At 42.5% G+C, this 27,234-nt stretch overlaps 1 protein-coding gene across 1 annotated transcript in view; it reads right to left on the bottom strand.

Moving 5' to 3' along the window:
• Window positions 1–27,234, bottom strand: part of efl1 (elongation factor like GTPase 1) — a 405,088-nt gene that overhangs the window by 218,320 nt on the left and 159,534 nt on the right. The window contains exons 13-14 of the mRNA XM_038813286.1: window positions 17,273–17,418; window positions 12,207–12,364 (exon numbers count right to left, since the gene is read on the bottom strand). Coding sequence (XP_038669214.1) covers window positions 12,207–12,364; window positions 17,273–17,418 — 304 coding nt within the window. The remainder of the gene's footprint in view (window positions 1–12,206; window positions 12,365–17,272; window positions 17,419–27,234) is intronic.

Here is a 27,234-nt window from a genome sequence, read left to right as displayed (position 1 = left end):
TGGTAATTGTACATAGTGACAGCCTCTACAGGGAGATTCATCCCCGATAGTTAATGGAAACAGAGACAGCAAAAAGTGCAGAGGATACTGGAAGTCTGCAGAGGGATTTGGATAGTTTAAGTGAATGGGCTAGGGTCTGGCATATGGAATACAATGTTGACAGATGTGAGGTTATCCATTTTGGTACGAATAACAACAAAAGGATTATTATCTAAATGATAAAATATTAAAACATGCTGCTGTGCAGAGGGACCTGGGTGTCCTAGTGCATGAGTCGCAAAAAGTTGGTTTACAGGCGCAACAGGTGATTAAGAAGGCGAGAGGAGTTTTGTCCTTCATTGCTAGATGGATGGAATTTAAGACTAGAGAGGTTATGCTGCAATTGTATAAGGTGGCAGTGAGGCCACACCTGGAGTATTGTGTTCAGTTTTGGTCTCCTTACCCGAGAAAGGATGGCGCTGGAGGGTGTGCAGAGGAAATTCACTAGGTTAATCCCAGAGTTGAGGGGGTTGGATTACGAGGTGAGGTTGAGTAGACTGGGACTGCACTCGTTGGAATTTAGAAGGATGCAGGGGGATCTTATAGAAATATATAAAATTATGAAGGGAATAGATAGGATAGATGTGGGGAGGTTGTTTCCAATGGCGGGTGAAGCAGAACTAGGGGGCATAGCCTCAAAATAAGGGGAAGTAGATTTAGGACTGAGCTCAGGAGCTTCCTCACCCAAAGAAGTGTGAATCTATGGAATTCCCTGCCTTGTGAAACAGTTGAGGCTCCTTCATTGAATGTTTTCAAGATAAAGATAGATAAGTAGATAGGTTTTGAAGAATAAAGGAATAAAGGGTTATGGTGTTCGGGCGGGAGAGTGGAGCTGAGTCCACAAAAGATCAGCCATGATCTCATTGAATGGCAGAACAGGCTCGAAGGGCTAGGTCGTCTACTCCTGCTCCTAGTTTTATGTTATGTTCTTTTGTGACTACTGGGGAGGTGGGCAAAGAGATATTTCAAACCCTGATACAGGCAGAGACAGCACCTGCAGTGGCGAGATTCACACCCCAATTCAGGCAGAGATAGTAACTGAAAGGGAGAGGTGGTGTGTGTGGAATTACTGACAGAGATAGCGACTGCTTGGAGGATGAGATTTTCAACCCCGAGTTTGTCAGCGCCTCAGTTTGTGAGTGTCAATCCTTTCAAAGTGCCTCTTATATATTTTTTCATGCCAAGTTATTTGGGACTGTTAACAAGCGTTTGTTTTTTTGCAGCTGTCTTCTTTTTTAAAGGAGTGAACATTTATTCAGGGCTCTTGCAGTGAGAGCATCACGTATTGTGGGTTACTGGACCACTAATCTTCCTTTATCCAGTAATTTCACCAATAAGCAGCTTCCAGCCGAAGTTAGATGAAGGAGAACCAGTAGACGTGATTTATTTCGATTTCCAGAAGGTCTTTGACAAGGTGGCGCATAGGAGATGTTAAATAAATTAAGAGCCCATGGTGTTACGGGTAAGATCCTGGCATGAATAGAGGATGGGCTGACTGGCAGAGAGTGGCGATAAAGGGGTCTTTTTCAGGATGGCAGCCGGTGACTAGTGGTGTGCCTCAGGGATCTGTGCTGGGCCCACAACTTTTTACAATATACATTAATGATCTGGAACAAGGAACTGAAGGCACTGTTGCAAAATTTGCAGATGAAACAAAGATCTGCAGAGGGACAGTGATGGATCTCTGTGTCTATTCGGACAAGTTGCGTTATCCCTTCTTAGTACCCAAATAACAGAAATTTAGGCTGCGCATTTTTTTGGCAAAGTTACGTTGAACTTTGTGTCAGCTTTTAGTGTCTACTGGTAAACTCTTTGTTACAATACAAACTTGATTGACAATCAGATAGATTGTCTTTAGCGAATACAGTGGTTGAATTTAAAATACAACTCGTGGTAATGCTTTAAATCATGATACACAGTACAAAATTACGGATTGATTTAAACAAAAGAAAAATGGCGAAAGCAAGACATAGGTTTCAGAAAGTGATATATTGATTCCGGAATGAATGTTTCCATAACAACAAGTGATTTTTAAAGAAGATCATTATCTTAAAGTTTCGCCTTCTTTACAGCTGTGATTGGCTTCAACTAATTTATAATTCACTCAATTCGACCAAACTGTCTGTGAATTTAAGAGATAAATGTTTTGGTGAGATTTTGTAATTTTCCATACCCTGACTTGCCAATTATGCCTCTAACATTAATTAGATTAACACAGTTTTTGAAACGTCATTATGACCCTGACTGACTGTTACCATGGAAACGGATCTGTCCAAGCCTGGGAAGGCATCTACATATAATGGAGTCTTTTGTCACTGGCCCTGGATTCTCTAGTTTTCTCGAGCAACTTGCAAAACGTGAGAATTGAGTATCTTATCTGATTAGTTCCCAGTTAGTCAGCTTTCCTCACTCTCATGGTTAATATGATTTAGTCGATTAGTCTTAATAATTTCTCAATTAAACCTTTATCTAACCCATCTATAGCTAATCAGAAAAGCTGATTTCTAGCAGACATGTAGTATTGAGGAAGCAAGGGGGCTGCAGAAGGATTTGGACAGGCTAGGAGAGTGGGCAATGAAGTGGCAAATGAAATACAATGTGGAAAGGTGTGAGGGAATGCACTTTGGAAGGAGGAATTTAGGCAAAGACTATTTTCTAAATGGGGAAACGCTCAGAAAATCAGAAGCACAAAGGGACTTGGGAATCCTTGTTCATGCTTCTCTTAAGGTTAACGTGCTGGTTCAGTCGGCAGTTAAGGCGGCAAATGCAATGTTAGCATTCATATCAAGAGGCCTAGAATACAAGGCCAGGGATGCACTTCTGAGGCTGTATAGGGTTCTGGTCAGACCCCATTTAGAGTATTGTGAGCAGTTTTGGGCCCCGTATCTAAGGAAGGATGTGCTGGCTTTGGAAAGGGTCCAGAGGAGTTTCACAAGAATGATCCCTTGAATGAACAGCTTGCTGTATTAGGAACAGTTGTGGACTCTTGGTCTGAACTTGTTGGAGTTTAGAAGGATGAGGGGGGATCTTATTGAAACTTACAGGTACTGCGAGGCCTGGATAGTGGACATGGAGAGGATGTTTCCACTTGTAGGAAAAACTAGAACCAGAGGACACCATCTCAGATTACATGGACGATCCTTTAAAACAGAGATGAGGAGGAATTTCTTCAGGTGATGAAACTGTGGAACTCTTGACCGCAGAAGGCTGTGGAGGCCAAATCACTGAGTGTCTTTAAGACAGTGATAGATAGGTTCTTGATTAATAAGGGGATCAGGGGTTATGGGGAGAAGGCAGGAGAATGGGGATGAGAAAAAGTTCGGCCATGATTGAATGGTGGAGCAGACTCGATGGGCCAAGTGGCCTAATTCTGCTCCTATGTCTTATGGTCTAAGTGTCATCTGTGGCAGCAGCTTCTGCCTGGAAACTACTTTTTATGCTGGGGATAGAAAAAAAATTATTTTGTCTTTCACAAGCTCAAGAATTCCCAAAATGTTTTACAACCAACAAAGTACTTTTGAAGAGTAATCACCTTTGCGAGATAGGGAACCATCAAACACGACCCCACAGAAAATACTTCTTTGGCTGTAAATGTTTTAGGATATTCTGAAGTGGTGAGAATAGTTTCTTTATCACAGCTATTTTGCGCAGCAGGCAGCCACAAACAGCAATGAAATAACTGTTCGATGGAACATGAAATGAACTCTTCTTCAGACAACGCGATTGGATTTTTTTAACTTGAGAAGGTGTTTATAGCCATGATTTAATGTCTCATCTGGCACCTCTGACAATGCAGCATGCCCTGAATACTGCACTGAAATGTAATAAAAGAATTTAATCTCTGGAGCACCAATCTGACTCAGAGGTGTGAATGCTGCCTAGCACTGACTAAGTTTCTCAGCATTAGCTCTCGCACTTCAGAATTTGTTTATTTTATCTGGGAGGGATTTTTGTTTCAAGTTACAATACAAGTTTGATTCAAAATCAAATTCAAGATTTTAAGATTTATTTGCCTTCGGTATTGCAAACAAATCAAAGGGGTTTGAATAATTTGAACAACAGGTTACCTAACTCTCTCGTCTACTCTTAAATAGAAACCATTAACCAACCAAATCAGGGCAAATAAATAACATTCATGCATAATAGGCCGCATTTGACAAAACGTGTTGGAACCCCAACATCAGGATAAATGGCGCATCCCGAGACCGCACTTGCTGGCTGTGGGACCTGCTCGGCAATTTCAGGACAAGTGGCTTCATAATTGGTCACCTTTGGGGCCCAATATCCAATGAGATGGATGACAGCTCTGAAGCCACAGCAGTGTCCATCCCTGGCACTGTTGAGGTCTGCAGGTCATCTCAGCAGCTGGGAAACATCACAGAATTGTTACAGTGCAAAGGAGGCCATTCACCCCATCAAGTGTGCTCCACCTCTGAGTCAGCAATTCACTTAGTGCCATACCCCGCCTTCTCTCCATAACAATGCACATTATTCTTTTTCAGATAACAGTCTAACTCCCTTTTCAATGCTTCAATTCAACCTATCTCCACTATACTCTGACGCAGTGTTGTCTGGGCTTTAACCACTCGCTGCATGAAGGAAATGTTTTCTCTTATCTCTTTTACCTATTACTGTAAATCTGTACCCCCTCCTTCTCGATTCTTTCACTAGTGGGAACAGTTTCTATTGCTCTGCTTTGTCCAGATACCTCACAATTGTGAATACCTCCATCACATCTCCCTGTAGCTTTCTTTTATCCAAAGAAAAGTATTGTGAACTTTTAAGTACAGATGAGGATGTTTTTTTCCAAAATCTCAACCATAAAACAGTCTTTCAAATTAAACATTTCTCACATTATATTTTACTGCAATGTTGCCCCTTTATTCTCTTTAGAGCTCATGTAGATCCAACATTTGTTTTCTGACAGACTTATGCTTTTAGTTTTGGCCTTAGCTGATCATGTAATGCACAAGAAAGCATATTTACATAGTGCTTTTAATGTAATGCAACATTCCAAAGCATTTTACAGAAGTATTATAAAACAAAATATGACACCAAGTCACAGATTAAGGAGACATGAAGGCAGATGATCAAATGTTTAGTGAAAGAGGCAAGTTTTAAAAAATGTCCTAAAGGAGAAAAGTGAGGAACCTAAGAAAGGTTGAGGAAGGGAAGTCCAGAGCGTAAGGCCGAGGCAGCTGAAGGCTGCCATCAAAGGTGGAGCAATTAAAATCAGGGATGCTCAAGAAATCCAAATTAGAGTGCAGATATTTTGCCAGGCCACAGAGGGATTTGAAAACAAATTTAGAATTAAAGTGTTGTCTAATGGGGAGCCAAGGGAGGTCAGCAATACAGGAGTGATGGGTGAACAGAATTTAGTGCGCAAGTCAGAACCTGGAAGTCAGTGTTTTAGATGACCTATGGAGAGTAGAATGTGAGAGGATGGACTGGAGAACGTTAGAATAGGCAAGTCTGGAGGTAACACGGACATGGTTGAGGGCTTCAACCATGTTGAGACAGGGTGGAGTCAGACAATTTCACGGAGATGGGAATAACCTAGTCACGGCATATGTGATTGAAAGCTCATCTCAGGGTCAAATGTAACACTAAGGTTGTGAACAATCTGGTTCAGACTCAACACAATAGCCAGGGAGAGATGGAGTCAGTAGCTGGAGAACAATATTTGCGGAGTTTGAAAATAATGGTTTCACTCTTCCCAATATTTAATTGAAATGAAATTTCCAGTTTGACTATTGAGAGAGTGTTGAGGGATTTAGTGAGGTGATGATGAACTACAGATGGGCATCCATCAGCGGGCAGAATATAAATGAGAAATAGGACTGTGCCAAATATAGATCCTTGGGGGACACCAAAGGTGTGGGAGTTCACAGAGAAGCCATTGCAACTGAAACTGAGCTTATAATTAGATATATAAAATAGAATCAGGTGAGTGCTGGCCACCCCAAGTGGATGACAGTACAGAGGCACTCTGGGTGTGTCTGTGTGGGGCGGGGGGACGGGACGGGGGGGGACGGCAGGGGGAAGGGTGATCAACTGCATCAAATGCTGCAGGAAGGTTGAGTTTTTTTAAAAATTCATTCCCAGGATGTGGGCATTACTGGCTAGGCCACCATTTATTGCCCATCCCCAATTGCCCTGAGGTTTTGCCAGGGTTTCCTGATGCCACTCTCGGTCAAATGCCGACTTTATGCCAAGGGCACTCACTCTCACCCCACCTCTGGAGTTCAGCTCTACTGCCCATGTTTTAACCAGGTCCTGCCAGAACCCAAGCTGAGCATCCATGAGCAGGTTATTACTGAGTAAGTGTTGCTTCCAAAAGGCTGAAGAAAAGACACACTGGCAGAAAACAATAATGAGAGCAGTGAAATACTCCAGGTAGGTAGCTACATAGGAAAGCAGGAATGATTCTAATCACCTCAGCTTTCACAATCCCAGTGGTGTTAAATGAGCACTCAACAGCTAACTAGAAGGACGATGTGAAAGTACAAGTGGTTTCATAGTGGTAATTGCTGACTGCTTTTAACACAAAATATGACAGAGTCGACAGTAGATGGTCCATTAAATCTAGTCTTGCAGGACTGAAAATAACAACTACGTGAGCACTGGGATTCTCCTATATTTATCAAAGGCACAAATGATATCCTGTGTGATGGTGAGAAAGGCAAACAATTCCCCATCTCCATTTCCACATGTGGAGGCAGTGGTATAACGGCATTGTCACTGGACTAATAATCCAGAGATCCAGGTGAAATTTGAATTCAATAAATAAATTGTTGATTGTTATAAAAGACCTTCTGGTTCATTGATGTCCTTTGCTTAGTCCTGTACCAAATCTGGGGATTAGCCCCAAAATTGGGAGACTGTCTAATCAAGAAATAGCCTGACATAGTCATCTTCACGGAATCATACCTTATAGGTAATTTCCCAGTCACCACCATCACTGTCCCTGGATATGTCCTGTCTCACTGGCAGGACAGGCCCAGCAGAGGTGGTGGCACAGTGGTATATAGTCGAGAGGGAGTACCCGGCAGTCCACAATATCGATTCTGGACCCCATGAAGTTCAAACATGGGCAAGAAAACTTCGTGCAATGTCACTCCTCAGCTGATGAATCAGTAGACCCCCATGTTGAACATGGTGGCATGGACGCAGAATGTTCTCTGGGTGGGGGTCTTCAATGCCCATCACCAAGAATCGCTCAGTAGCACCACTACAAAACCAACTGGCAGAGTCCTAAAGGATGTGATGAGGAAGCCAAAAATCTGCCAGTTGTGGATGTGTCGTCCATGATAGCATCAGTAGGAGTGACCACCTCCTTTTGCAGACAATACTTTCCATTGTGTGGAGTGGGATAGATTTCGAACAAACCTAACAACCCAACAATGGGCAACCTATGGGCCATCAGCAGCAGAACTGTACTCAGCCACAATCTGTACCTTCATGGCCTGGTATATCTACCACACTCTCCCATTACCACCAAGCCAGGGGATCAACCCTGGTTCAAAGATAGTGCAGAAGGGCATGCCAGGAGCAACAAATGTTGGCCCAGTCAGAGATGCCCACATCCCATAAAAACAATTTAAAAATAAAATCTGTCAACAGCACCTACTAAAAATCTAAACAAGTAGACAAATGTCACCCGGAATCACAGATGTTCCTTTATCACACGTTAAAAGACTCCTCTTGCCCTATATTTTGTAGGCTTCTTGTGTAGATGCTGGGTATCAGTTATATATCCCAAACATTGACTGCAATTATTCCTTACTAATGATCTCTATGCTTCACCAAGCTTAAAATGTATATTTTTGCTAAAAGTCCTCTGCACTTCATCAAACCTATTCTTGAAAAAGTATTCAACCTTGGAATGTGAGCATTGTTGGCCAGACCAGCATTTATTTTGCATCCCTATTTGCCCCTGAGAAGATGGTGGTGAGCAGTTTTCTTGAACTGCAGTAGTCCGTATGGTGTTGGTACGTCCACAGCGCTGTGGGCTACAATGAAGAAACAATGATATTCTAGCCAAGATTCTGCAATGCCAGTCATACCAACAATATCTATAATACAGAAGTTGGAAGCAAATTCAGTTTGAATTAGTACAAATAAAAAGTTAAGCTTAGCCTCCAATACCTGTTCCATTTGAATTTCTTTTAACGTGTGATAAAGGAACATCTGTGATTCCGGGTGACATTCAAATTAGTCACAGTACAATAGAGAAGGAATTTCTGGAGTGTATACGGGATGGTTTTCTGGAACAGTACGTTGACGAACCAACACGGGAACAGGCCACCTTGCACTGGGTGTTGTGCAATGAGAAATAATTAGTTGGCAATCTAGTTGTGATAGAAACCTTGGGATGAGTGACCATAACATGGTAAAATTCTTTATCAAGGTAAATGGGCGGCACGGTAGCTCCAGGGTCCCAGGTTCGATTCCCGGCTTGGGTCACTGTCTGTGCGGAGTCTGCACATTCTCCCAGTGTCTGCGTTTGTTTCCTCCAGGTGCTCCAATTTTCTCCCACAGTCCAAAGATATGCAGGTTAGGTGGATTGGCCATGCTAAATTGCCCTTCGTGTCTAAAAGGAGGTGGGGTTACTGGGTTACGGGGATAGGGTGGAGGTGTGGCTTGGGTAGGGTGCTCTTTTCAAGGGCCAGTGAAGACTTGATGGGCTGAATGGCCACCTTCCGCACTGTAAATTCTATGATTCTATGAATAATAAGGTAGTTGATTCTGAGATCAGGGTCCTGAACCTCAATAAAGGTAACTATGATGCTATGAGACATGAGAAGGCTATGACAGACTGGAAAATATTAACATAGAGGGATCTGGGCGTGCAGGTCCACAGTTTCCTAAAAATGACAACACAGGTGGCCAAGGTGATTAAGAAGGCATATGGCATGCTTGGCTTCATCAGCTGGGGCATTGAATGTAGGAGTTTGGAAATCATGTCGCAGCTGCATGAAACCTTGGTTCGGCCGTATTTGGAATATTGTGTGCTGTTCTCGCCACCACATTATCAGAAGGACTTGGAAGCTTTGGAGAGAGTGCAAAGAAGGCTCACCAGAATATTTCCTGGTCTCGAGGGTGTTGAAAGGTCGAGTAGATTAGGATCGTTTTCACTGGAAAGACGGAGGCGGAGGGGAGAGCTGATAGAGATCTATAGAATGATGTGAGGCATAGACAGGATGGATAGTTAGAGGCTTTTTCCAAGGATGGAACTGTCAATTACAAGAGGGCACAGGTTCAAGGTGAGAAGGGGAAAGTTTAAGGGAGATGTGCGAGGTATGCTTTTCACACAGAGAGTGGTGGATGCCTGGAACACGCTGATGGAAGCAGGCACATTAGCAACATTTAAGAGGCATCTGAATGGATACATGAATAGGGAGGAAATAAAGGAATATGGTCCGAGGAAGGGCAGAAGATTTTTTTTTGTAAAGGCACATGATCGGCACAGGCTTGGAGGGCCGAAGGGCCTGTTCCAGTGCTGTACTTTTCTTTGTTCTTTATTACTGAAAGGACAGCGAACAGGCAATGGGAGGCATTAAACGAATGAATAGGTGAACTCCAAAAGTTGTTTATTCCTATTTGGTGCAAGAGTAGAAAGGTAACTGGCCAAACCATGGCTTAGGAGGGAAATTAGAGATAGTATTAGTGTCAAAGAAGAGGCATACATATTAGCTAGAAAAAGTAATAGATCTGAGGATTTGAAACAGTTCAACATTCAGCAAAGACAGACCTAGGAATTGATTAAGAGAAGGGAAAATACAATATGAAATACAATATAAAAACTGACTGTAAAAGTTTCCAAAGGTATGTAAAGAGACAAAGATGGATAAAAACTAATGTAGACCCTTTACAGAGTGAAACCGGGAAATTCATAAAAGGGAACAAAGAAATGGCTGAGGAATTAAATGCATACTTTGCTTCTGTCTTCACAAAAGGAGACATGAGTAATGTACCGTAAGTTTAGAGAAATACAAGTTTTAGTGAGGAGCTAAAGGAAATGAGTATTAATAAAGAAATCCTTTTGGGGAAATTATGGGATTGAAGGCAGACAAATTTCCAGGGCCTGATATCTTCATCCCAGAATACTTAAGGAAGTGGCCCTAGAAATAGTTGGTGGTCATTTCCCAAATTTTTTGGACTCTGGAGTGGTTCCTACAGGTTGGAGGGTAGCGAATGTAACCCCACTATTCAAAAGGGAGGTAGAGAGAAAATAAGGAACTATAGACCAGTGAGCCTAATATCGGTAGGAGGGAAGTTGCTGGAGTCAATTATCAAGGATTTCATAGCACAGCATTTGGAAAGCAGTGGTGTAATCAGACAAAGTCAACTTTGAGTTACAAAAGGAAATCATGCTCGACAAATCAAATTCTTTAAAGGTGTAACTAGTAGAGTTGACCAGGGAGAACCGGTAGATGTGGTTGATTTAGACTTTCAGAAGGCCTTCGACAAGGTCTCATATAGCAGATTAATATGTAAAGTTAAAATGCATGGGATTACGGGTAGTGTCTTGAGATGGATAGAAAGCTAGTTAGCAGTCAGGAAGCAAAAAGTTTGAATAAATGGGTCTTTTTCTGATTGGCAGGCAGTGACTAGTGGGGTATCACAGAGACCTGTGCTAGGACCTCAACTGTACAGGGCATTGGTGAGGCCACACGTGGAGTATTTGTTCAGTTTTGGTGGCCTTATCTGAGGAAGGACGTTCTTGCTATGAAGAGAGTGCAGTGAAGGTTTACCAGGCTGATTCCTGGTATGGCGGTACTGTCAAATGAGGAGAGACTAAGTCAGTTAGGATTATATTCATTGGAGTTTAGAAGAGTGAGAGGGGATGTTATAGAAATTAACAAAATTCTAACAGGATTAGATAGTGTAGATTCAAAAAGAATGTTCCCGATGGTGGTGGTGTCCAGAACTAGAGGTCATAGTTTGAGGATAAGGGATAAACCTTTTATGACTGAAGTGAGGAGAATTTCACTCGAGTGGTGAATCTGTGGAATTCTCTTTTTTTTTATCTGTGGAATTCTCGACCACAGAAAGTAGTTGAGGCCAAAATGTTACATAATTTCAAGAAGAAATTAGATATAGATCTTTGTACTAAAGGGATCAAGGGATTTGGGGGGAAGGCGGGATCAGGGTATTGAACCTGATAATCAGCCATGGTCATAATGAATGGCGGAGCAAGCCTGAAGGGCCGAATGGCCTCCTCCTGCTTCTATTTTTCTACGTTTCTATTCAATTTTTTTTACATTGTAATCCCTTACAAATATTTGTTTCTCCGTCTGTCAGACCCCCTTTCTAAATCTAGATTAAGTGATTCCCCAATTCTGTGAATGCTAAGCACAAAAAGCATTGCTATCATCTTATTAAGGCAGATCATCCTTCCTGTTTGCATGCTTTCCACCCAAAAAGCTCCCCCTGCTTCTGACAGTCAATTCTCTTCTATATGCACAATTATTTACCCACTTATTGGAATAGGTTATCAGCTCTTTCTTTCTGTCTTCCTAAATAACAACCCTAGGCACTGCTGTATCCTTTGCCAGAAGTTACAGAGATGCTACTGGTGCATAACATAAACAGTACTTGTGAATCTTTTGATCTGGATTCAGAAAGGAGGCATGAAAATGATAGCCACAGAATTGCATCATGTGTTATATTTTTGTATTCTCTCGGCAGACCCTCAGAGCTACCCATAATGTTATGTATTTTTATATCTTCTGCGACTTTCTGTTTTATATTAACTTTCTGTTTTCCTCTCCTTTCATCTCTCTCTTAGAAAACAATATGAATAGTTTTAACATCACCTGCTCTGAACATGATTTCAATGGTTTGTTGAGGTCAGTCCAGTCGGTCCATTCTCTGAGCCACATCACCTCACCCCAAAACCAATATTTTGCTTCATTTACGTATGTTACGTGTTCATGAGGGAACATTATTGAAGTTGCCATCAAAAAATATTCTATATTTCTATTAATTATTTAGCTCTGGACATGGTGAGTATTCCAAGTTCAATTCTCTGCTCAAATAGTTCACTCTCAAGAAATACCTGTTGTATCACCAAAAACCACTACTTCTAAGACACTAGTCATATAGAATATTTGGAAGAAAAGCCCCATAATATCAAAACACTGAAATGCATATGTGCGCACCTTGGCTAAAGCTTCTGAAGGATCGTACTTTGGTCCAAGCACAAACAATTTCTGCCCTTTGCGGATTGTTCCACTGTACACTCTGGCAAATGCAATGAAGCATTCTTTGTGTTGATCGTCCTGTCTGCTGAGATCCATCTGCTCCGATATCTGAATGTCTTCAGTGGAATGAAAAATAAAAACATGTAAATCTGTTTTCTGACCATACTAAATGCAAATGTTATGAAATATAAGCTGGAGTACCGGCAGGAGCTTTGCAAGAGTAACACATGTCTACACAACCTTCAGTTTTGCACCCCACAACCATTAACTTTTGAAATTGAATATTGTGCATTACTATGAATAGAAATTCTGCATTTATGCTGCAGACGGGAGTCAATACATTCAAGGTTCAGTTTGTACAACACTGTAAGAATGAGGGTTGCCATATTCCAACAGTATATTATCCCTCACTTACAAATTTAAATATCACAAGGCCAATTATGACCCTGTATTCCAAAGACTGTGCCCGGGATCCTCTTAAACAGAGAGGAGGGTTCTGGAGGTTGCCATGTCAATCTCAAGCTGGGTTCCTCCTCTCGAACACAGAGCCCTGCAGATCCAGAGTAATGGTGAGCCTGGTACACACCCTCTTGTTTTTCTTATTCAAGCCTTTTGTCTTTAGCGTTATGAAGAATGTTGAAGGGATTAGATTGGTTGTCGAGCATCTGGTCAAATTGATGGATGACAGCGCAGTCAAAAGTCTCCTGCAACAGTGGGAACAGCTAGAATAACTGCTCACTAACCTCCATTAAGAGGTCCCCTCCCTCCCCGACTTGTTGTTCCTTCAATCATAGTCGATCTCTGGAGGTGCAATAAAACATGTGATTGGAGGACTTGGAGCAGCCAGCGTGTGAGAGAGAGAATCTGTGATTGGAAACAGCTCTGTCTTTCCCATGCTCACTGCTCCTCCAATCACTGCATGACATTCAGTTCCCATTCTCAGTACCTGTCAGTTTAACAGATTTTTTTTAACAAAGCTGACAGTTGCTGAGTCCAGCGTAGACCTGACAGTCCCAACTGTTTTCAAAGTTCACCAAAAGAACTTTAAAGTGAAGCTGCCCCAAAGATCAGGGCCGCGATTCTCCGCAACCGCGATGGGTGGGAGAATAGTGGGAGGTCCGCTCCCGCACCTCCCGCTATTCTCCCACCCCCCCAAAATGGCGTGTCCGGTTTTCCGACACGCTGCTCGGAGAAACGCGGGAAACGGCGGCCCGCGATTCTCCGACCCGAATGGGCCGAGCGGCCTGCCGTTCCCAACCTGTTGACGACGGCGGCAACCACACCTGGCCGCTGCCGTCGTGAACATGGCGCGCCAGGTAAGTGTGGGGCCTAGGGGGGGGGGGGGGGGGGGGGGCGGGATCGGGGATCGAGCACCACGGCCGTGCTCAGGAGGGGACTGGCCCGCGATCGGTGCCCACCGATCGTCGGGCCGGCAACTCAAGGGGACGCACTCTTTCCCCTCAGCTTCCCCGCAAGATCAAGCCGCCACGTCTTGCAGGGCGGCTGAGGGGAAAGACGGCAATCGCGCATGCGCGGGTTTGAGCTGTCCAACCCGCGCATGCGTGGCTGACGTCATTAGGCTCCGCCGCGGCATCATTCTTGGCGCGCCGGGCCTTGAAGCCAGGGACAAGGCCCGGCCGCCAAGTTTCCCGGTACGGCCCGCCTATCCCTCCGGGTTTCACGACGACGTCAGGCCTTGCGGAGAATTCCGCCCCAGATGAGCAGTTCCGACCGAGCAACCATCAGAAAAACTGGTCTTTTCAGGTGTGAAGGTCAGAAAGGAAGATATCAATAGTGGATTTCGAAGCACCAATGTTGGAAATTCCAGATCCCTGAGATGCGTGAACAGTTCATTCAGTTTTTTGATGTCCCTCCAATCCCCTCTACCTCATCACCACCCCCCAGCCTTTTCATAGAATCTCATCAATGCAGAAGCAGGCTATTTAGCCTATCGAGTTTGCACCGACCCTACAAAAGGGCGCACTCCCCCACCCTATCCCTGTAACCTCGTGAATTGGTCGTGGCCAATCCACCTAACCTGCACACTTTTGGACTATGGGAAGAATTTGGAGCACCCGGAGGAAACCGACACAGGCACGGGGAGAACGTGCAGACTCAATGCAGATCATCACCCAATGCTGGAAACGAACCCTGGTTCTGTGAGGTCGCAGTGCTAACCACTGTGTCACCATGCCGCTAAAAGGAACGTTTCATTGGACTGACAAAAATGACTAATAATGTAAAGTGTGTTGTTCAAAAAGTTCTGCATTTTTTGATAATGAGAATGTGGCATTAGTTAATACTACAGTGGCTCTGTAAATAAGTTTTGATAATCATTTACCATTAAATTTTATGTCAACAATTATGTTGCAGTGGCCACTCCTACCATGGGTGGAGCTGTTGTGTTCTCATTGGCCAACCACCACCAGTGCCACTGTAATGCGTTCACATCAAATCCCAACCAGATAGAAGCTGGTAATCAGATAAAATACATGATAGATATATGTACTGTTATGAACATGTAGTTATATTATAGATGTTAAGGACAACTGGTTTAAAGGTACACTTTTGCTATCTAAGCTTTTAAATCGAGTTCAAAAGCCTTTTTCAAAATGGTGGTATGGACAGATATTTTAGCACCTTTCCGTGTTTGCTCACACCTCGTCAGACTCTATTTCCAGAGCTGATCACTGTACTGATATGTAAATAAGCACGTCTGTGAAGGGTTAATTATTACATTGCCGTGTAATTCAAACACTAGAGGGCACCACCAGTTTCCAGTATAAATATCATACCTCAGGGAATGCTGGGTAGTTAGTAAGAGTTTGCAAAGGAGAGAGACTGATCACAGCATGAGGAGTAGTTTAGATTAGAGAGACTTAACACGAGGATATCATTAGTGACTACTGGATTATAGATTACTGCTGGAGATTCAATATTACTAGTTATAGCTCAGTACTGTGTGCGAACTTCATTTAATTTATAATATAATATTTATAACCAATAAATTAGTTTTGATTCAATCTAATGATTGGTGGTTTCTTTGTTATCAACTCAACAGACCATTCAGGATCAAAAGGCAAAGAACAACAACATATTACAACCAAAGGTAATATAACAATCACAGAGTCATTAAAATGCAAGCGCTGTCAACTGAATCTTCTAAAGATATGAAGACCCCCTAGCTTCTCAGAGAACAGAAAACAGGAAGGGTCTTCAAAGGGCCGCAACATAATTCTTTGCCTGGCGGAACAATGGCTCATTTGAAATTAACATTAGCACTATTTTCCTTTTGCTGTGATAAAGACAGGCTGCAAAAACCAGCTGTGCAGAACCCCCAAAAGAACCAAGAGGCATCAGAGAAAGTTCTCAGCCTAGGGAGAACAAAGAGGAAGGTATCCTGAAGTCAACTGTTGCTCTGTGGAAAAGAATCTAAGCAATCAACACGTGCTGTAAGTGCAGAATTATTGAGGAACAAGCAACCTCCCTCCCTCACTCTCCACCAGAAACTGCTGCATCTACCTGAAAAGGCAAACACTTGAGTAAGCGACTACAGAGGCTTTGCAGCTGCTGAACACAAATCTTCAACTTAACCCTTCACTCCAGACAACCAACAATTCTACTGCAAGCTGCAGAGCTGCAATGTCGTCTTGAAAAACTGAACTGAATCCCACCTTTATAAGTATCTTTTAGCCTTATCTGCATTTAATCTTTTTATGTATTCAGTTAGTAACTTCACTACTTTTACTTAAGTAACGTACAGCAGTGTTTTTTGCAATAAACTAACCTTTTCTGGTTCAAGACTAAAGCGTTGCTGCTGGTTAACTTTAAGCTGAATCACTTGCAAATTAAAAGGGGGCTACATACACGTACACTCACACAAATTGTTAGCATATGGACCACTTTGAGAAAATACCTTTTACCTGGTCGTGACAGGATATAATTAAATATGTATGTTAAAAAATAGTAACTGACTCAAATTGTAGACAAGCATGTCAGATACAATCACATTTTGCAGACATGTAAACTGCCAGCTAAATTAAACATAGTCCCCAAGTCTATTTTTATATTGCTCGACAATGAGAGCTGCTAGACTATGGATGGAATTCATGGTCAACGGTCACTCATAAGTTATTATAGTGTAAAATCTGGTGAGTTCAGTTGCTCTATTCTTGAAGACAGACTGTCAATGCATAATCAGTCCAGCACCAACCTGTGAGCTTTGGAGCCAGCTCGCCACTACAAATGGAACTGAATCAATAAATCTGCTGCCAACAACTGTGCTAAATGCATAAATTGGGTTTCAGCAGCACCCAGCCAGCCAGGAACGAATAAACTCGCCCATAAAACATTTCATGGCGAACTTGGTGCTGCTCAATAAATAATCAAATAATTGAACATGGAATGCTTCCTTATAAAACACTACTTCCTCTGACAGCAACATGACAGATCTACTAAATAATTATTAAAACATTGCAGCTGGTATCATTATTGCTTCTGACATCCTGCTACATACATAGATGCATAGAACATACAGTGCAGAAGGAGGCCATTTGGCCCCTCGAGTCTGCACCGACCCACTTAAGCCCTCACTTCCAGCCGATAACTATAACCACATCTAAACCTTTTGGATGCTAAGGGCAATTTAGCATGGCCAATCTACCGAACCTGCATATCTTTGTACTGTGGGAGGAAACTGGAGCACCTGGAAGAAACCCACGTAGACACGGGGAGAACGTACAGACTCCGCAGACAGTGACCCAGCTGGGAATCAAACCTGGGACCCTGGCGCTGTGAAGCCACAGTGCTAGCCACGTGTGCTACCATGCTGATCAATAGATTATAAACCTTGAGGGATTGCTTTCATTTTACTAAATTATTTGATGCTATTATACAATATTATTAGAGAAAAGATGCTAAACGACTTCATCTAAAGACCCCCTACTCAAATAGAAGAAATATACTTTGAGAAAATATACTTTTGCTCCAGAATTAATACCAATTACAACAATAAGAATTTTCACCTCTTGTACTTGCGTTAGCCGAGGAGATCTCAAGGGTCTTCTCAGGTGGGCATTGTTCCAACTTCTGCATCTGATTTGCAAGTTTTTCTGCATGTCTTTTCCTGGCTTGCTCCCGTCGCTGAGATATCTCTTCTTGACTCAAGGGTCTCCAAGAAAAAGTAGAGAAAGCAAACACAGTGACAAATCATCGTCATCATAGACCTTTTACTAAATAATAATTACTCGACATTTGGTGTTAGTAAAATCAAGACAGAAGAACAAAGACTTTCAGCTATTGAACAGCTTCCAGATCCTTGGGATGTTCCAAAGCACTTCACAGCTAAAGAAGTGCAGTTGTTATGAAGGTAAATGTGACAGCCAAATTTTGTAAAGTAAGGTTTTTTTGGACACGTCCTCCCCGTGTCTGCGTGGGTTTCCTCCGGGTGCTCCGGTTTCCTCCCACAGTCCAAAGATGTGCGGGTTAGGTGGATTGGCCAGGCTAAATTGCCCTTAGTGTCCTAAAAAATAATGTTAATGGGGGTTGTTGGGTTACTGGTATAGGGTGGATACGTGGGCTTGAGTAGGGTGATCATTGCTCGGCACAACATTGAGGGCCGAAGGGCCTGTTCTGTGCTGTACTGTTCTAAGGTTCCACAGATGTCCATGAGATAAATGATCTGTTGATCTATTTTTGATCAAGCTGACTAAGGAATAAATACTGGCCAGGATTCAGGGAGAAACCCCATGTATATTTCAAATAGTGCCAAGGGAGAGGTTGTATCTGCCTGAAATGGACAGGGCCTTAATCTAGCAGACTGAAAGACAGCACCTGTAACAATGCAGCATTCTCTGTTATAGCACTTGAGCATCACCAAGTGTTCTGGTCTGAGTGTGGGGCTTGACCACAACCTTCTAAATCAAAGAGGCAGTATATACCTGCCTAGGGGTGACACCTTTGGTGACGTGAAAGCTGGACTGTACACTTTAAACAAACGTATGAGTATAATCAAATGCAATTTTTCTGAAATTATATTGAGACAGGAATATTAGAAATAAGGTAACTATCATTTTACGATGTTTCCTATTTTAAAAAGAACTTTATTCAAATGTTTGCCAAATGAATACATGCTCAAATATAATTCCTTCAAAAACAGTTTCATACAAGATTAAATTAGGATATATTCACGTCCACCAAGTACCTCGGCACTTTACACAAGAAATGCAGATAAAATAAATAGTCACGGAGCTCAACTGGGCAAAATAGATTCAGCACTAGGTTGAAAGCCTGACATTTTAAGCAATCTCTGAATGCTGATTCAATGTAGGCCCACAGAGGTTTCCAGTTATGACCAGTTTAAAAAGAAGCTACAGTTGGAATAAACATCTAAATTTATAAATATTCAGCACACTGAATAATACTAATCTGGAACTGGACATTTGGGAACATTCGGGACTTGAGCTCCAAGAGTGGTGTGATGTAAACCAGAGTTTTCCTAAATGGCTATTCATCCCATACAAGTTTAATAACTAGAATGTCCTAAAGGGGAGTTAAGTTTTTTATCCCCCACAGGGGAGTTGTGAATGCAAAGTAACGCTTATGGGCTTATTTTTCCTTCCAATTTTCTCAGCTTCCCTTTTGTGCATGTATTCATTTGGCAAACATTTGAATAAAGTTCTTTGTAAAATAGGAAACATTGTACAATGATAGTGTTAAACTCTTTGCTGATATGTAGTTCCACCTACAGCAAGTACAATGTGTCAGATTAGTTTTCCAACCAAAATGAAAACACTTAACGTCAATCCTATCCCCAAACTATTTCTACATGTACACATTTCCAGCAAAAGTGGCTGCATAGCAATCAGGAATGAGAACCTCTCTTCCTAATTTGTGAGCACTAAGACTAACGGTACAATTACAACCACTGTCCTGTAACAGCCATATATTTTTCTCAGCTGCATAACTTAGCAACTCACTTAACAAATTCACTGAGAGGCACGGTGGTGGAGGTGGTGGGGAGAGGGTCATAGTACACGCTGACACATTTACTCATAATTCGCCACAAGATAGGAATATCCAGTTGAAATATATATCTATAAATATGCATCCTTAGTGACTAAATCATGAATTGGTGAAACAAAACCTCAATGACTGTAAGTAAAACTGAGCAATTTTAAAGATTTCAGACTTAGCTAATTTGCTGGTGTAAATACTACCAGAAAGATGTCAAATGGCACTGAAACACAGATCACACTATCACATGATCATACAATCATAATGGTAGCCGCTTCACAAGATCTCTCTAGTAACTATTACGATCCAAGACCAGACCCCAACAGTGGCTCAGATACTAGACAGAAACCCATATTTTATTTTTATTTTGTAAGACTATGAGGGAAGGATGCCTCGTTCCAGGAGTGACTGCGCGAAGGATTAGGGATAATGGTATATTAAAACAAACTTTATTACTAACACAGTATTAAAATATCCTTAACATCACACAAGAAAATAGCTTACATTACCCCCTTAAACAATGCTACTCAATACAGTGAATACAATACCCGTGACTGCTACCTTTATTCCAACACAAATAACAAGAAAAACATCTCAGCTCTTAATGCACTGTTAAAATATCATTAGCACTCAGGAAGACTTGCTTTACAGAGGTGTTCTTTGAGAGAGATCTTGTGCCACTGCTTTAGAGAAAAGCCCCGAATCCTGTCAGAACCATGGCTATATTTCTTTAGAAGATGCTTCTCAGTTCGTTCCAGCTCCCCTTGTTCTCAGACAAGTCTGCATTGCTTGGAAAGACTGTTAAATCTTCTTCAACTGAACTGCAATGAGAGCAAATTGTTGGACTTCGGTTCACAGCTTCATCCAGAACTCCACTGACCTGCTTTTCTTGCAAAATGCCTGCTCCATGAGCTCCACCCAGTAACGCCATCATCTTATGGCCACGCGATAGCAGTGAAGCTGTTTCACTGCGCCAGGGACCAGGGTTCGATTCCCAGCTTGGGTCGCTGTCTGTGCGAAGTCTGCACGTTCTCCCCATGTCTGCATGAGTTTCCTCTGGGTGCTCCGGTCTCTTCCCACAAGTCCCGAAAGATGTGCTCGTTAGGTGAATTGGACATTCTGAATTCTCCCTCAGTGTACCAGAACAGGCGCCGGAATGTGGCGACTAGGAGATTTTCACAGTAACTTCATTTCAGTGTTAAAGTAAGCCTACTTGTGACACTAATAAAGATTATTATATTATTACCAAACTGAAATCTAATTAACTCCACTCGCTTAATCCAAATAAAACTGCATTAGTCCAAGTTTTTAACGATGGGTGAATTGCACACATGTCTCCCAAACCCTTGTCTTTCAAACTAGGATTTATTTTAAAACATGACTGCAGCAGTCAAACACTAACACAGGCTTTTAACCCTCACTACACCAAATACCTTTAATGCAATACATTTGAAATTCCTACATTCATCTCATAACCATCATTTATGCACCCACTTTCAGGCAATAATGCCAACATTTTTAACCGATATTTCAGGATGAATTTCGCCCTTTTCGGCATTGCTTCTTCAATTGCCAGCCAGTGCTGAGTTAGTTGTTTGCATCCTTTCATACAACATTAGCTCTATTCCTCAGATAGATCGTAGTTAAACTTCATAGCAGATATAAAATTACAGTTTATGACCTGTTGCTTTAAAGCAGCAAGTCAAGTAATTAAATGCTTGCCAATTACTAATTAATGGATTATAGAAAATTGCTATTTAACAGAACATAAATAACATTATTATGGGGACTTTTTAAAGTGAAGTTACTCTGATTGGTTCATTTTAGAATCACTTATGTAATCAGCTGCCATAAATGTCCAGTAAGGATTCATTCCTATGTGCTTTGGTGTACAAACAGGACTGAGTTCCTCAGTAAATGTCATCTCACAATTTACCAATATAGGTCAAACAACTTTCAGAGTGAAAAATAAATGCTGTTTTTCATTTCATATACAGCTGACAAGGTCCAAACGGTTTCTGAACAATAAATGCCTCAAATTCATTCTGGTTTCTGTCTATCATTTGTCTTATTTCCCATCAATAGCTGTAAAAAATTCCAATAAAGGACTGGCTATGATTAAATCTAATGTCTGTTCTGCTATCAGTACCTTGTAAAAACTGACTTTACAATGTGAAATTCATTGGTAGAGACTTAATTCATAATCATCCAAAGTAACTTATTTCCATAAATTATTAACTTGGATCTATTATTTGCCTAGAAAAACATAAATCAGCCTTGTATATTGCCAATTTCCGTGGCAAATCTTCATTCAAAAGGGCAGAAATCAAACAATAAGAAGCCGAGGACCATAGATGTTTATAGCATAAGAGGCCATTAAACCTATCATATCTGTGTCAGTCCTTCATCAAAGCAATCCAAAACAAATCACAATATGTAATGGCCTCTCTTTCAACTGCTTTCTGCTGTAAAAGCATTCCATGTTTCAACAGTACTCTGAATACGTTTGCCCGATCTCTTTCCTCACCCTCATTAAAATGAATGATCTCTTGATCTTGTCATTGGCTCCAGCACCACAGCATTTTAAAATCCTCTTATTAAATATTCTCTTGGTCTTCTTTGCTCTGGTGGAAATAGTCCGAGTTTTTTTTATATCTGGTTTTTCCATTTCTCACATCATCCAAATGGATCTGCACCATCCCTACAATTTCAAAATTACTTTCTATAATGGTGGTGGTGGAGGGGGGGGGGGGGGGGGGGGGGGGGGCGCACAAAGTAACAAAGTGTTGTATTCTCTATTCTGCTTTACCTCGATGGCTCGGATGCGTAGTGTTGAATAAAGAACTCAAAGCTTTGTTAATGAACAAAACTATAAATTTATTACACTACTAAGATTTGTTCACATTCTGAAAGTAGAAGGTCATTGTATAAAACTATGCCATCTCTAACTTACAGAACTCTCAAGTATACAACTGCTCTCTATGCTTGACACTCTTTCAGCTCTCTCCTACCTCTCAACTCGTAATCATCTCCTAATCCCAGAATCCCCAAGTCACATGATATTTATACAAAAGATCTGCGGTTCCCTCTCGTGGTAAGAAGCGTGATCATTAACTTGTTAACACTTTACATCCCAGTCAATATACGTATCATTACAACACTGTCCTCAACTATGGGCATGATTCTCCCAAAACATTTCTAAGTTAACTTGTGGTGCATTTTTCAGGGACTTTCGTGCTGGTCTGCCGGCGAGTTCCCCACCGCTATTCAATGATACACTTAGTCATTTTTTAGGGTCCTGGGGAGTTTCTCACCAGTTTAGTCCACACTTGGAATTTTTTTAGCACTGGGGAGCTGAACTCAGATATCAGGCTGCCATTTTGAAAGGGTGCCCCGATCTTTAAGTGAGCATGTGGGCCCTCCACATCCCCTACCCATAGGCAATGTCACCCCTCCACACACACATGGACACTGCGCCACACCCCCCAAATGAGGGACACTATGGGGTCCCTGGTCATCCTCCCAAGCACTCTTACAGCATTATCTTCCTTCTAGGACCTCCACCCATCACCCAACCAACCAACCTCCCAGAGGCCCCTACTTACCTGCTCTACACTCCCTCACCTTTTAACACCCCCACCCTCATTACTCCCTCACCTTTTAACACCCCCACCCTCATTACTCCCTAACCTTTTAACACCCCCACCCTCATTCTATGGGCATGGCCCCCCTCCTCCCCAACCTTTGGCTGTGCCACCCTGGTACTTGGGCACTTTTGGCAGGGTGGCAGTGCTCCTGCTGGCTTAGCAGTGCCATCCAGGCACCTTGGCAATGCCAGAGTGGCAGTGACAAGGTGCCAGCTGGGCAGTGCCAAGGTGCCCATGTTGAATGGGGAGGGCTAGGGAGCCACCCTGCACTTATCCTGACCACCTACGGGTCTCTGGTGGCCCTGGAGACCGCCCAGGTACCTTTCCGCCTGGTCAATGTTTGTGTGGCCCATCACTGATTGCCGCCAGGTTGCAGCCTCCCTGGGGAGGCTGGTGAATCGAAGGCGGCCGGTGGATACCGTGCAGCTAAGTCTTAATTAGGTTTACAACCTACTTCAGTGAGCATCATTCAGTCCCACCCATTTGAGGTGGGGTTCAGACTTTGAGACTTTGCAGGTCTTCGGAAAATCTCGGGAGGCTTGCTGCAAGCCTCTCCCGGCATTCACTGGCCGCGTTGCGCTCAAGCGAGAGCACAGTGGGGCCTGGGAATCGTGCACTACATCTTAATTATTACCGTACACAAAATTGATCATCTCTGATTTTCATAATGCCCCATTTTCAAAACTCAAAATATTTGTTACCCTTGTTATGCTTTATCTACCTCTCACTTTCAAGAAATTAATTATTTGTAGCCCCCAGGTTACTGCACACTGCCATTGTTTCATTAGCTTCATATTCCTCTTGTTTGTGCTTGCTCCCAAAATGCATTACTCACTCACCCTGTGCAGTCCATTCAACCTAACCTGTTTATGCCCTCTTGAAGTTATCTAGCTTCCTGTTTTTGTAGAATTACTGGTGCCATAGCTAAATAAAATTGATGAAAAGCTGTCTCTTTCCTGATATTTTTATTTACTAATTCAAAGTTTCTACTCTACCCTGCAAAAACTGGAATTTTAAATTGCAATCCCTCTCAATAGATTCATAGAATTTACAGTGCAGAAGGAGGCCATTCAGCCCATCAAGTCTGCACCGGCCCTTGGAAAGAGCACCCCATTTAAACCCACACTTCCAACCTATCCCCGTGCCCCAGTAACTCTACCGACCCTTTTTGGGCACTAATGGCAATTTAGAATGGCCAATCCACCTAACCTGCACATCTTTGGACTGTGGGAAGAAACCGGAGCACCCGGAGGAAACTCATGCAGACACGAGGGGAACGTGCAGACTCCGCATAGTGACACAGGCCGGGAATCAAATCTCGAACCCTGGAGCTGTGAACCAACTGTGCTACCATGCTGACCTTATGCGACATCAGAACATTTGTCAACCATTTCCCTCAAAATCATAATGAACAATGCCACTTCCTTCAATAACGGTTCAGTTTATGGGAAAGCAAATGCATTCAGATTTTTACGTGGTTTTTGGTGGAGTTAATTTTCCGAATCAAAGATAAGAGTTAAGGTCACAATGTAACCTTAACAAGGCTTATACAAACAAAAGTAGTATTTTAAATCCATATCATGTTAACTTGTATCAATAGCTGCCATAAGCTCAATGATTAAAAAATACTGACAGTGAGATTAGTTTATAAGATTTTCTTTGTCAAACTAAGTTAAAGAGCTAGGTTCGTATTTTTGTCCCCTATTTTAGTGAGGTTTTGTCTCTTCCGAATCAAATTTAGAGCAACTTACAACAATCTATTTGTTCACTATCTGAGCTACATATATTGCTAATAGACTTGATAGTGCTCTATTAAGAATAATTGTACAATTGTAATTAAGACAGATTTCTGCCCATTATTCAAGGTACATTTGTAACATTTCTGCCTTTCAATGAAGGCCCATGAACTATTTTTGTTCACTACACATACTAACAAATGATCAGAACATATGCTCCACTTCCTTTTCCAGTTAGTTGTATGGACATAATTTTTGCTACAATCTGGTTAGCGACTGTTAACGTTTAAAGAAGAAATTGAATACACAGCAATTAACCGACAGAACTGTGCTTCAAGATTTCACATTTATAAGCAAAAACAAACTTTGTTGCATAAAAGAAATTATTAAACAAAGTAAACTCCATTAACTAACACTATGGCTTATGCTGTAAACTCAGTTCTACTTTCCATTTCCCTGCAAGAGTTTCCTAATCTCCTACATGGAGATCTTTCTATTAGCTTTTGGCAAAGCAATTCTCCATGAAAACACTAATCCTTTACTGAAATTACTGCAGATGATATGGCTCCAGTTCTTTAGCAAAGTAAGATCACCTTTATAACTCTCAATCTTTTTCTCTGACTTTACCCAGTAAACAAAAATTACCTGTTGAATTTTTATTATTTAAATTATGTGTGGTTTGCCAGCCTCCAGATGTCTACCAGGGATTTTCCCACTGAATTTACATTTAAATATTCAATTTATAAAACTAAAAGTCCATACCCCTAAAACATATGGGGCGGAATTCTCCGCTCCCGGGAAAAATCGGGAGGGCCGTCGTGAACTCGGCCGAGTTTCACGACGGCCTCGGAGGCCGCTCCTCGTCCCCTATTCTCCCCTCCCGGCTGGGCTAGGAGCGGTGCTCCGTAACTCTCGGCCGCGGGGGTGTCGTGCCAAGAATGACGCGGCCGGCGAGCCTAATGACGTCAGCCGCGCATGCGCAGGTTGGCCGGCTCCAACCCGCGCATGCGCGGCTGACATCATGACGCTGATGGCACGAACCCGCGCATGCGCGGTGGCCGTCTTTCCACTCAGCCGCCCCGCAAGACGTGGCGGCTTGATCTTGTGGGGCGGCGGAGGGGAAATAGTGCGTCCGATTTGGACGCCGGCCCGACGATCGGTGGGCACCGATCGCGGGCCTGTCCCCTCCCGAGCACAGTCGTGGTGCTCTTTCCTTTCTAGGCCACCTACAAGCCCCAAACGGGCTTCTCACTCCCGTTTCACAACGGCAGCGACCAGGTGTGTTTGCCGCCATCGTGAAATGACCGCGAACGGCAGGCCGCTCGGCCCATCCGAGTCGGAGAATCGCCGTTCGGCGTGAAAAACGGCAAGCGCCGATTCTTCCGAGGGGGGGGGGGGGGGGCAGGGGGGCGTGAAATTTGTCGGGGGGCCCTCCCGCGATTCTCCCACCTGGCGTGGGGAGCGGAGAAGCGCGCCCATGAACTATGACATTAGGTGGATGTGGACATTAACATTTTTAAATTATGAGCCCCTAAAGTAATAGATGCATTCTTCCATTAATCAGACAGATGTCGCTATGTTCCATTGGCATCAAATCCATTTTTTAAAAATCATTAGTGGAACGTGGAAATTGCATTATTTAAATACTGGTGCCATATTCTCACAGCAAGGCAATTTCTGCTTTGCATCAATTACGTGACTATTATGCCTAGTCATAACATTCTATATTGAATCATGGATTTTCTTTTCCATTGGTGAAGAGAAATGAAGGAACAGATCACATTATGTTGGATCTAATTTATTGCTAATCTAGTACTCCAGGAAGAATCACAGAGCCATAGTTCCCTCTCTGGCTTCTCCCATTTTACTTGGGATCGTCGCAAATTTGGTTGGTTGCCCTTCGCCACCTCCTCACACAGATAGAACTATGCTATGAAAATACAAAATTTTCTGCTTTCAATGTATTCCAAGATATTATACATCAGAAAGTTCCTGAGGACTGCCAATACATTAGCCTTCTCTACTATAGAAAATCATGTTCACATATCTTTCTCCCTGGCATTAGTTAAATGTTCTAGCTGAAATTCAATCCAGTTCACAATGCATATATTCAAAAGAATGTTACTGAACTAGACAACTACAAATTGATATTAAAAAAAATCAAAATAGAGTTCACAGTCCATTAAACGCTAGGGAGTGAGTAAGTGTGTGTGAATGTATGTGTTTGTGTAGGGTTGGGAGGGGGAGGGGGCGGGGGGGGGAGGGAGCGGCTGTTGTAGATTTCTATTGTGTTATCTGAGCAGACTTAAGCTGAAAGGTAAACTCCTCACTTGTGTTGAATTCTTATGTATTTCCCAGCTAGGAATCAGATTCGGGACACCAAGAGAACACTACGCGCACAAGCTAATGTGTGGGCAGATTCCCAAATGGTATTTTTAATATTTTCACAGCAGGAGTGGGAACGCTTACTTCCTCAGAACAATTTTGCAAAGCTTGGTTAGGGCTTGCAATGTAGTTGGCTCGATCCTTTCCCAACAAAACTTGACCGCTGTGCTTGCACTCCACATGGCATTATGCTCAAGCAGTCTG

Source organism: Scyliorhinus canicula, chromosome 12, assembly GCF_902713615.1.
Source record: "Scyliorhinus canicula chromosome 12, sScyCan1.1, whole genome shotgun sequence".
NCBI lineage: Eukaryota > Metazoa > Chordata > Chondrichthyes > Carcharhiniformes > Scyliorhinidae > Scyliorhinus > Scyliorhinus canicula.
This window is presented reverse-complemented; position numbering and strand designations above follow the sequence as displayed.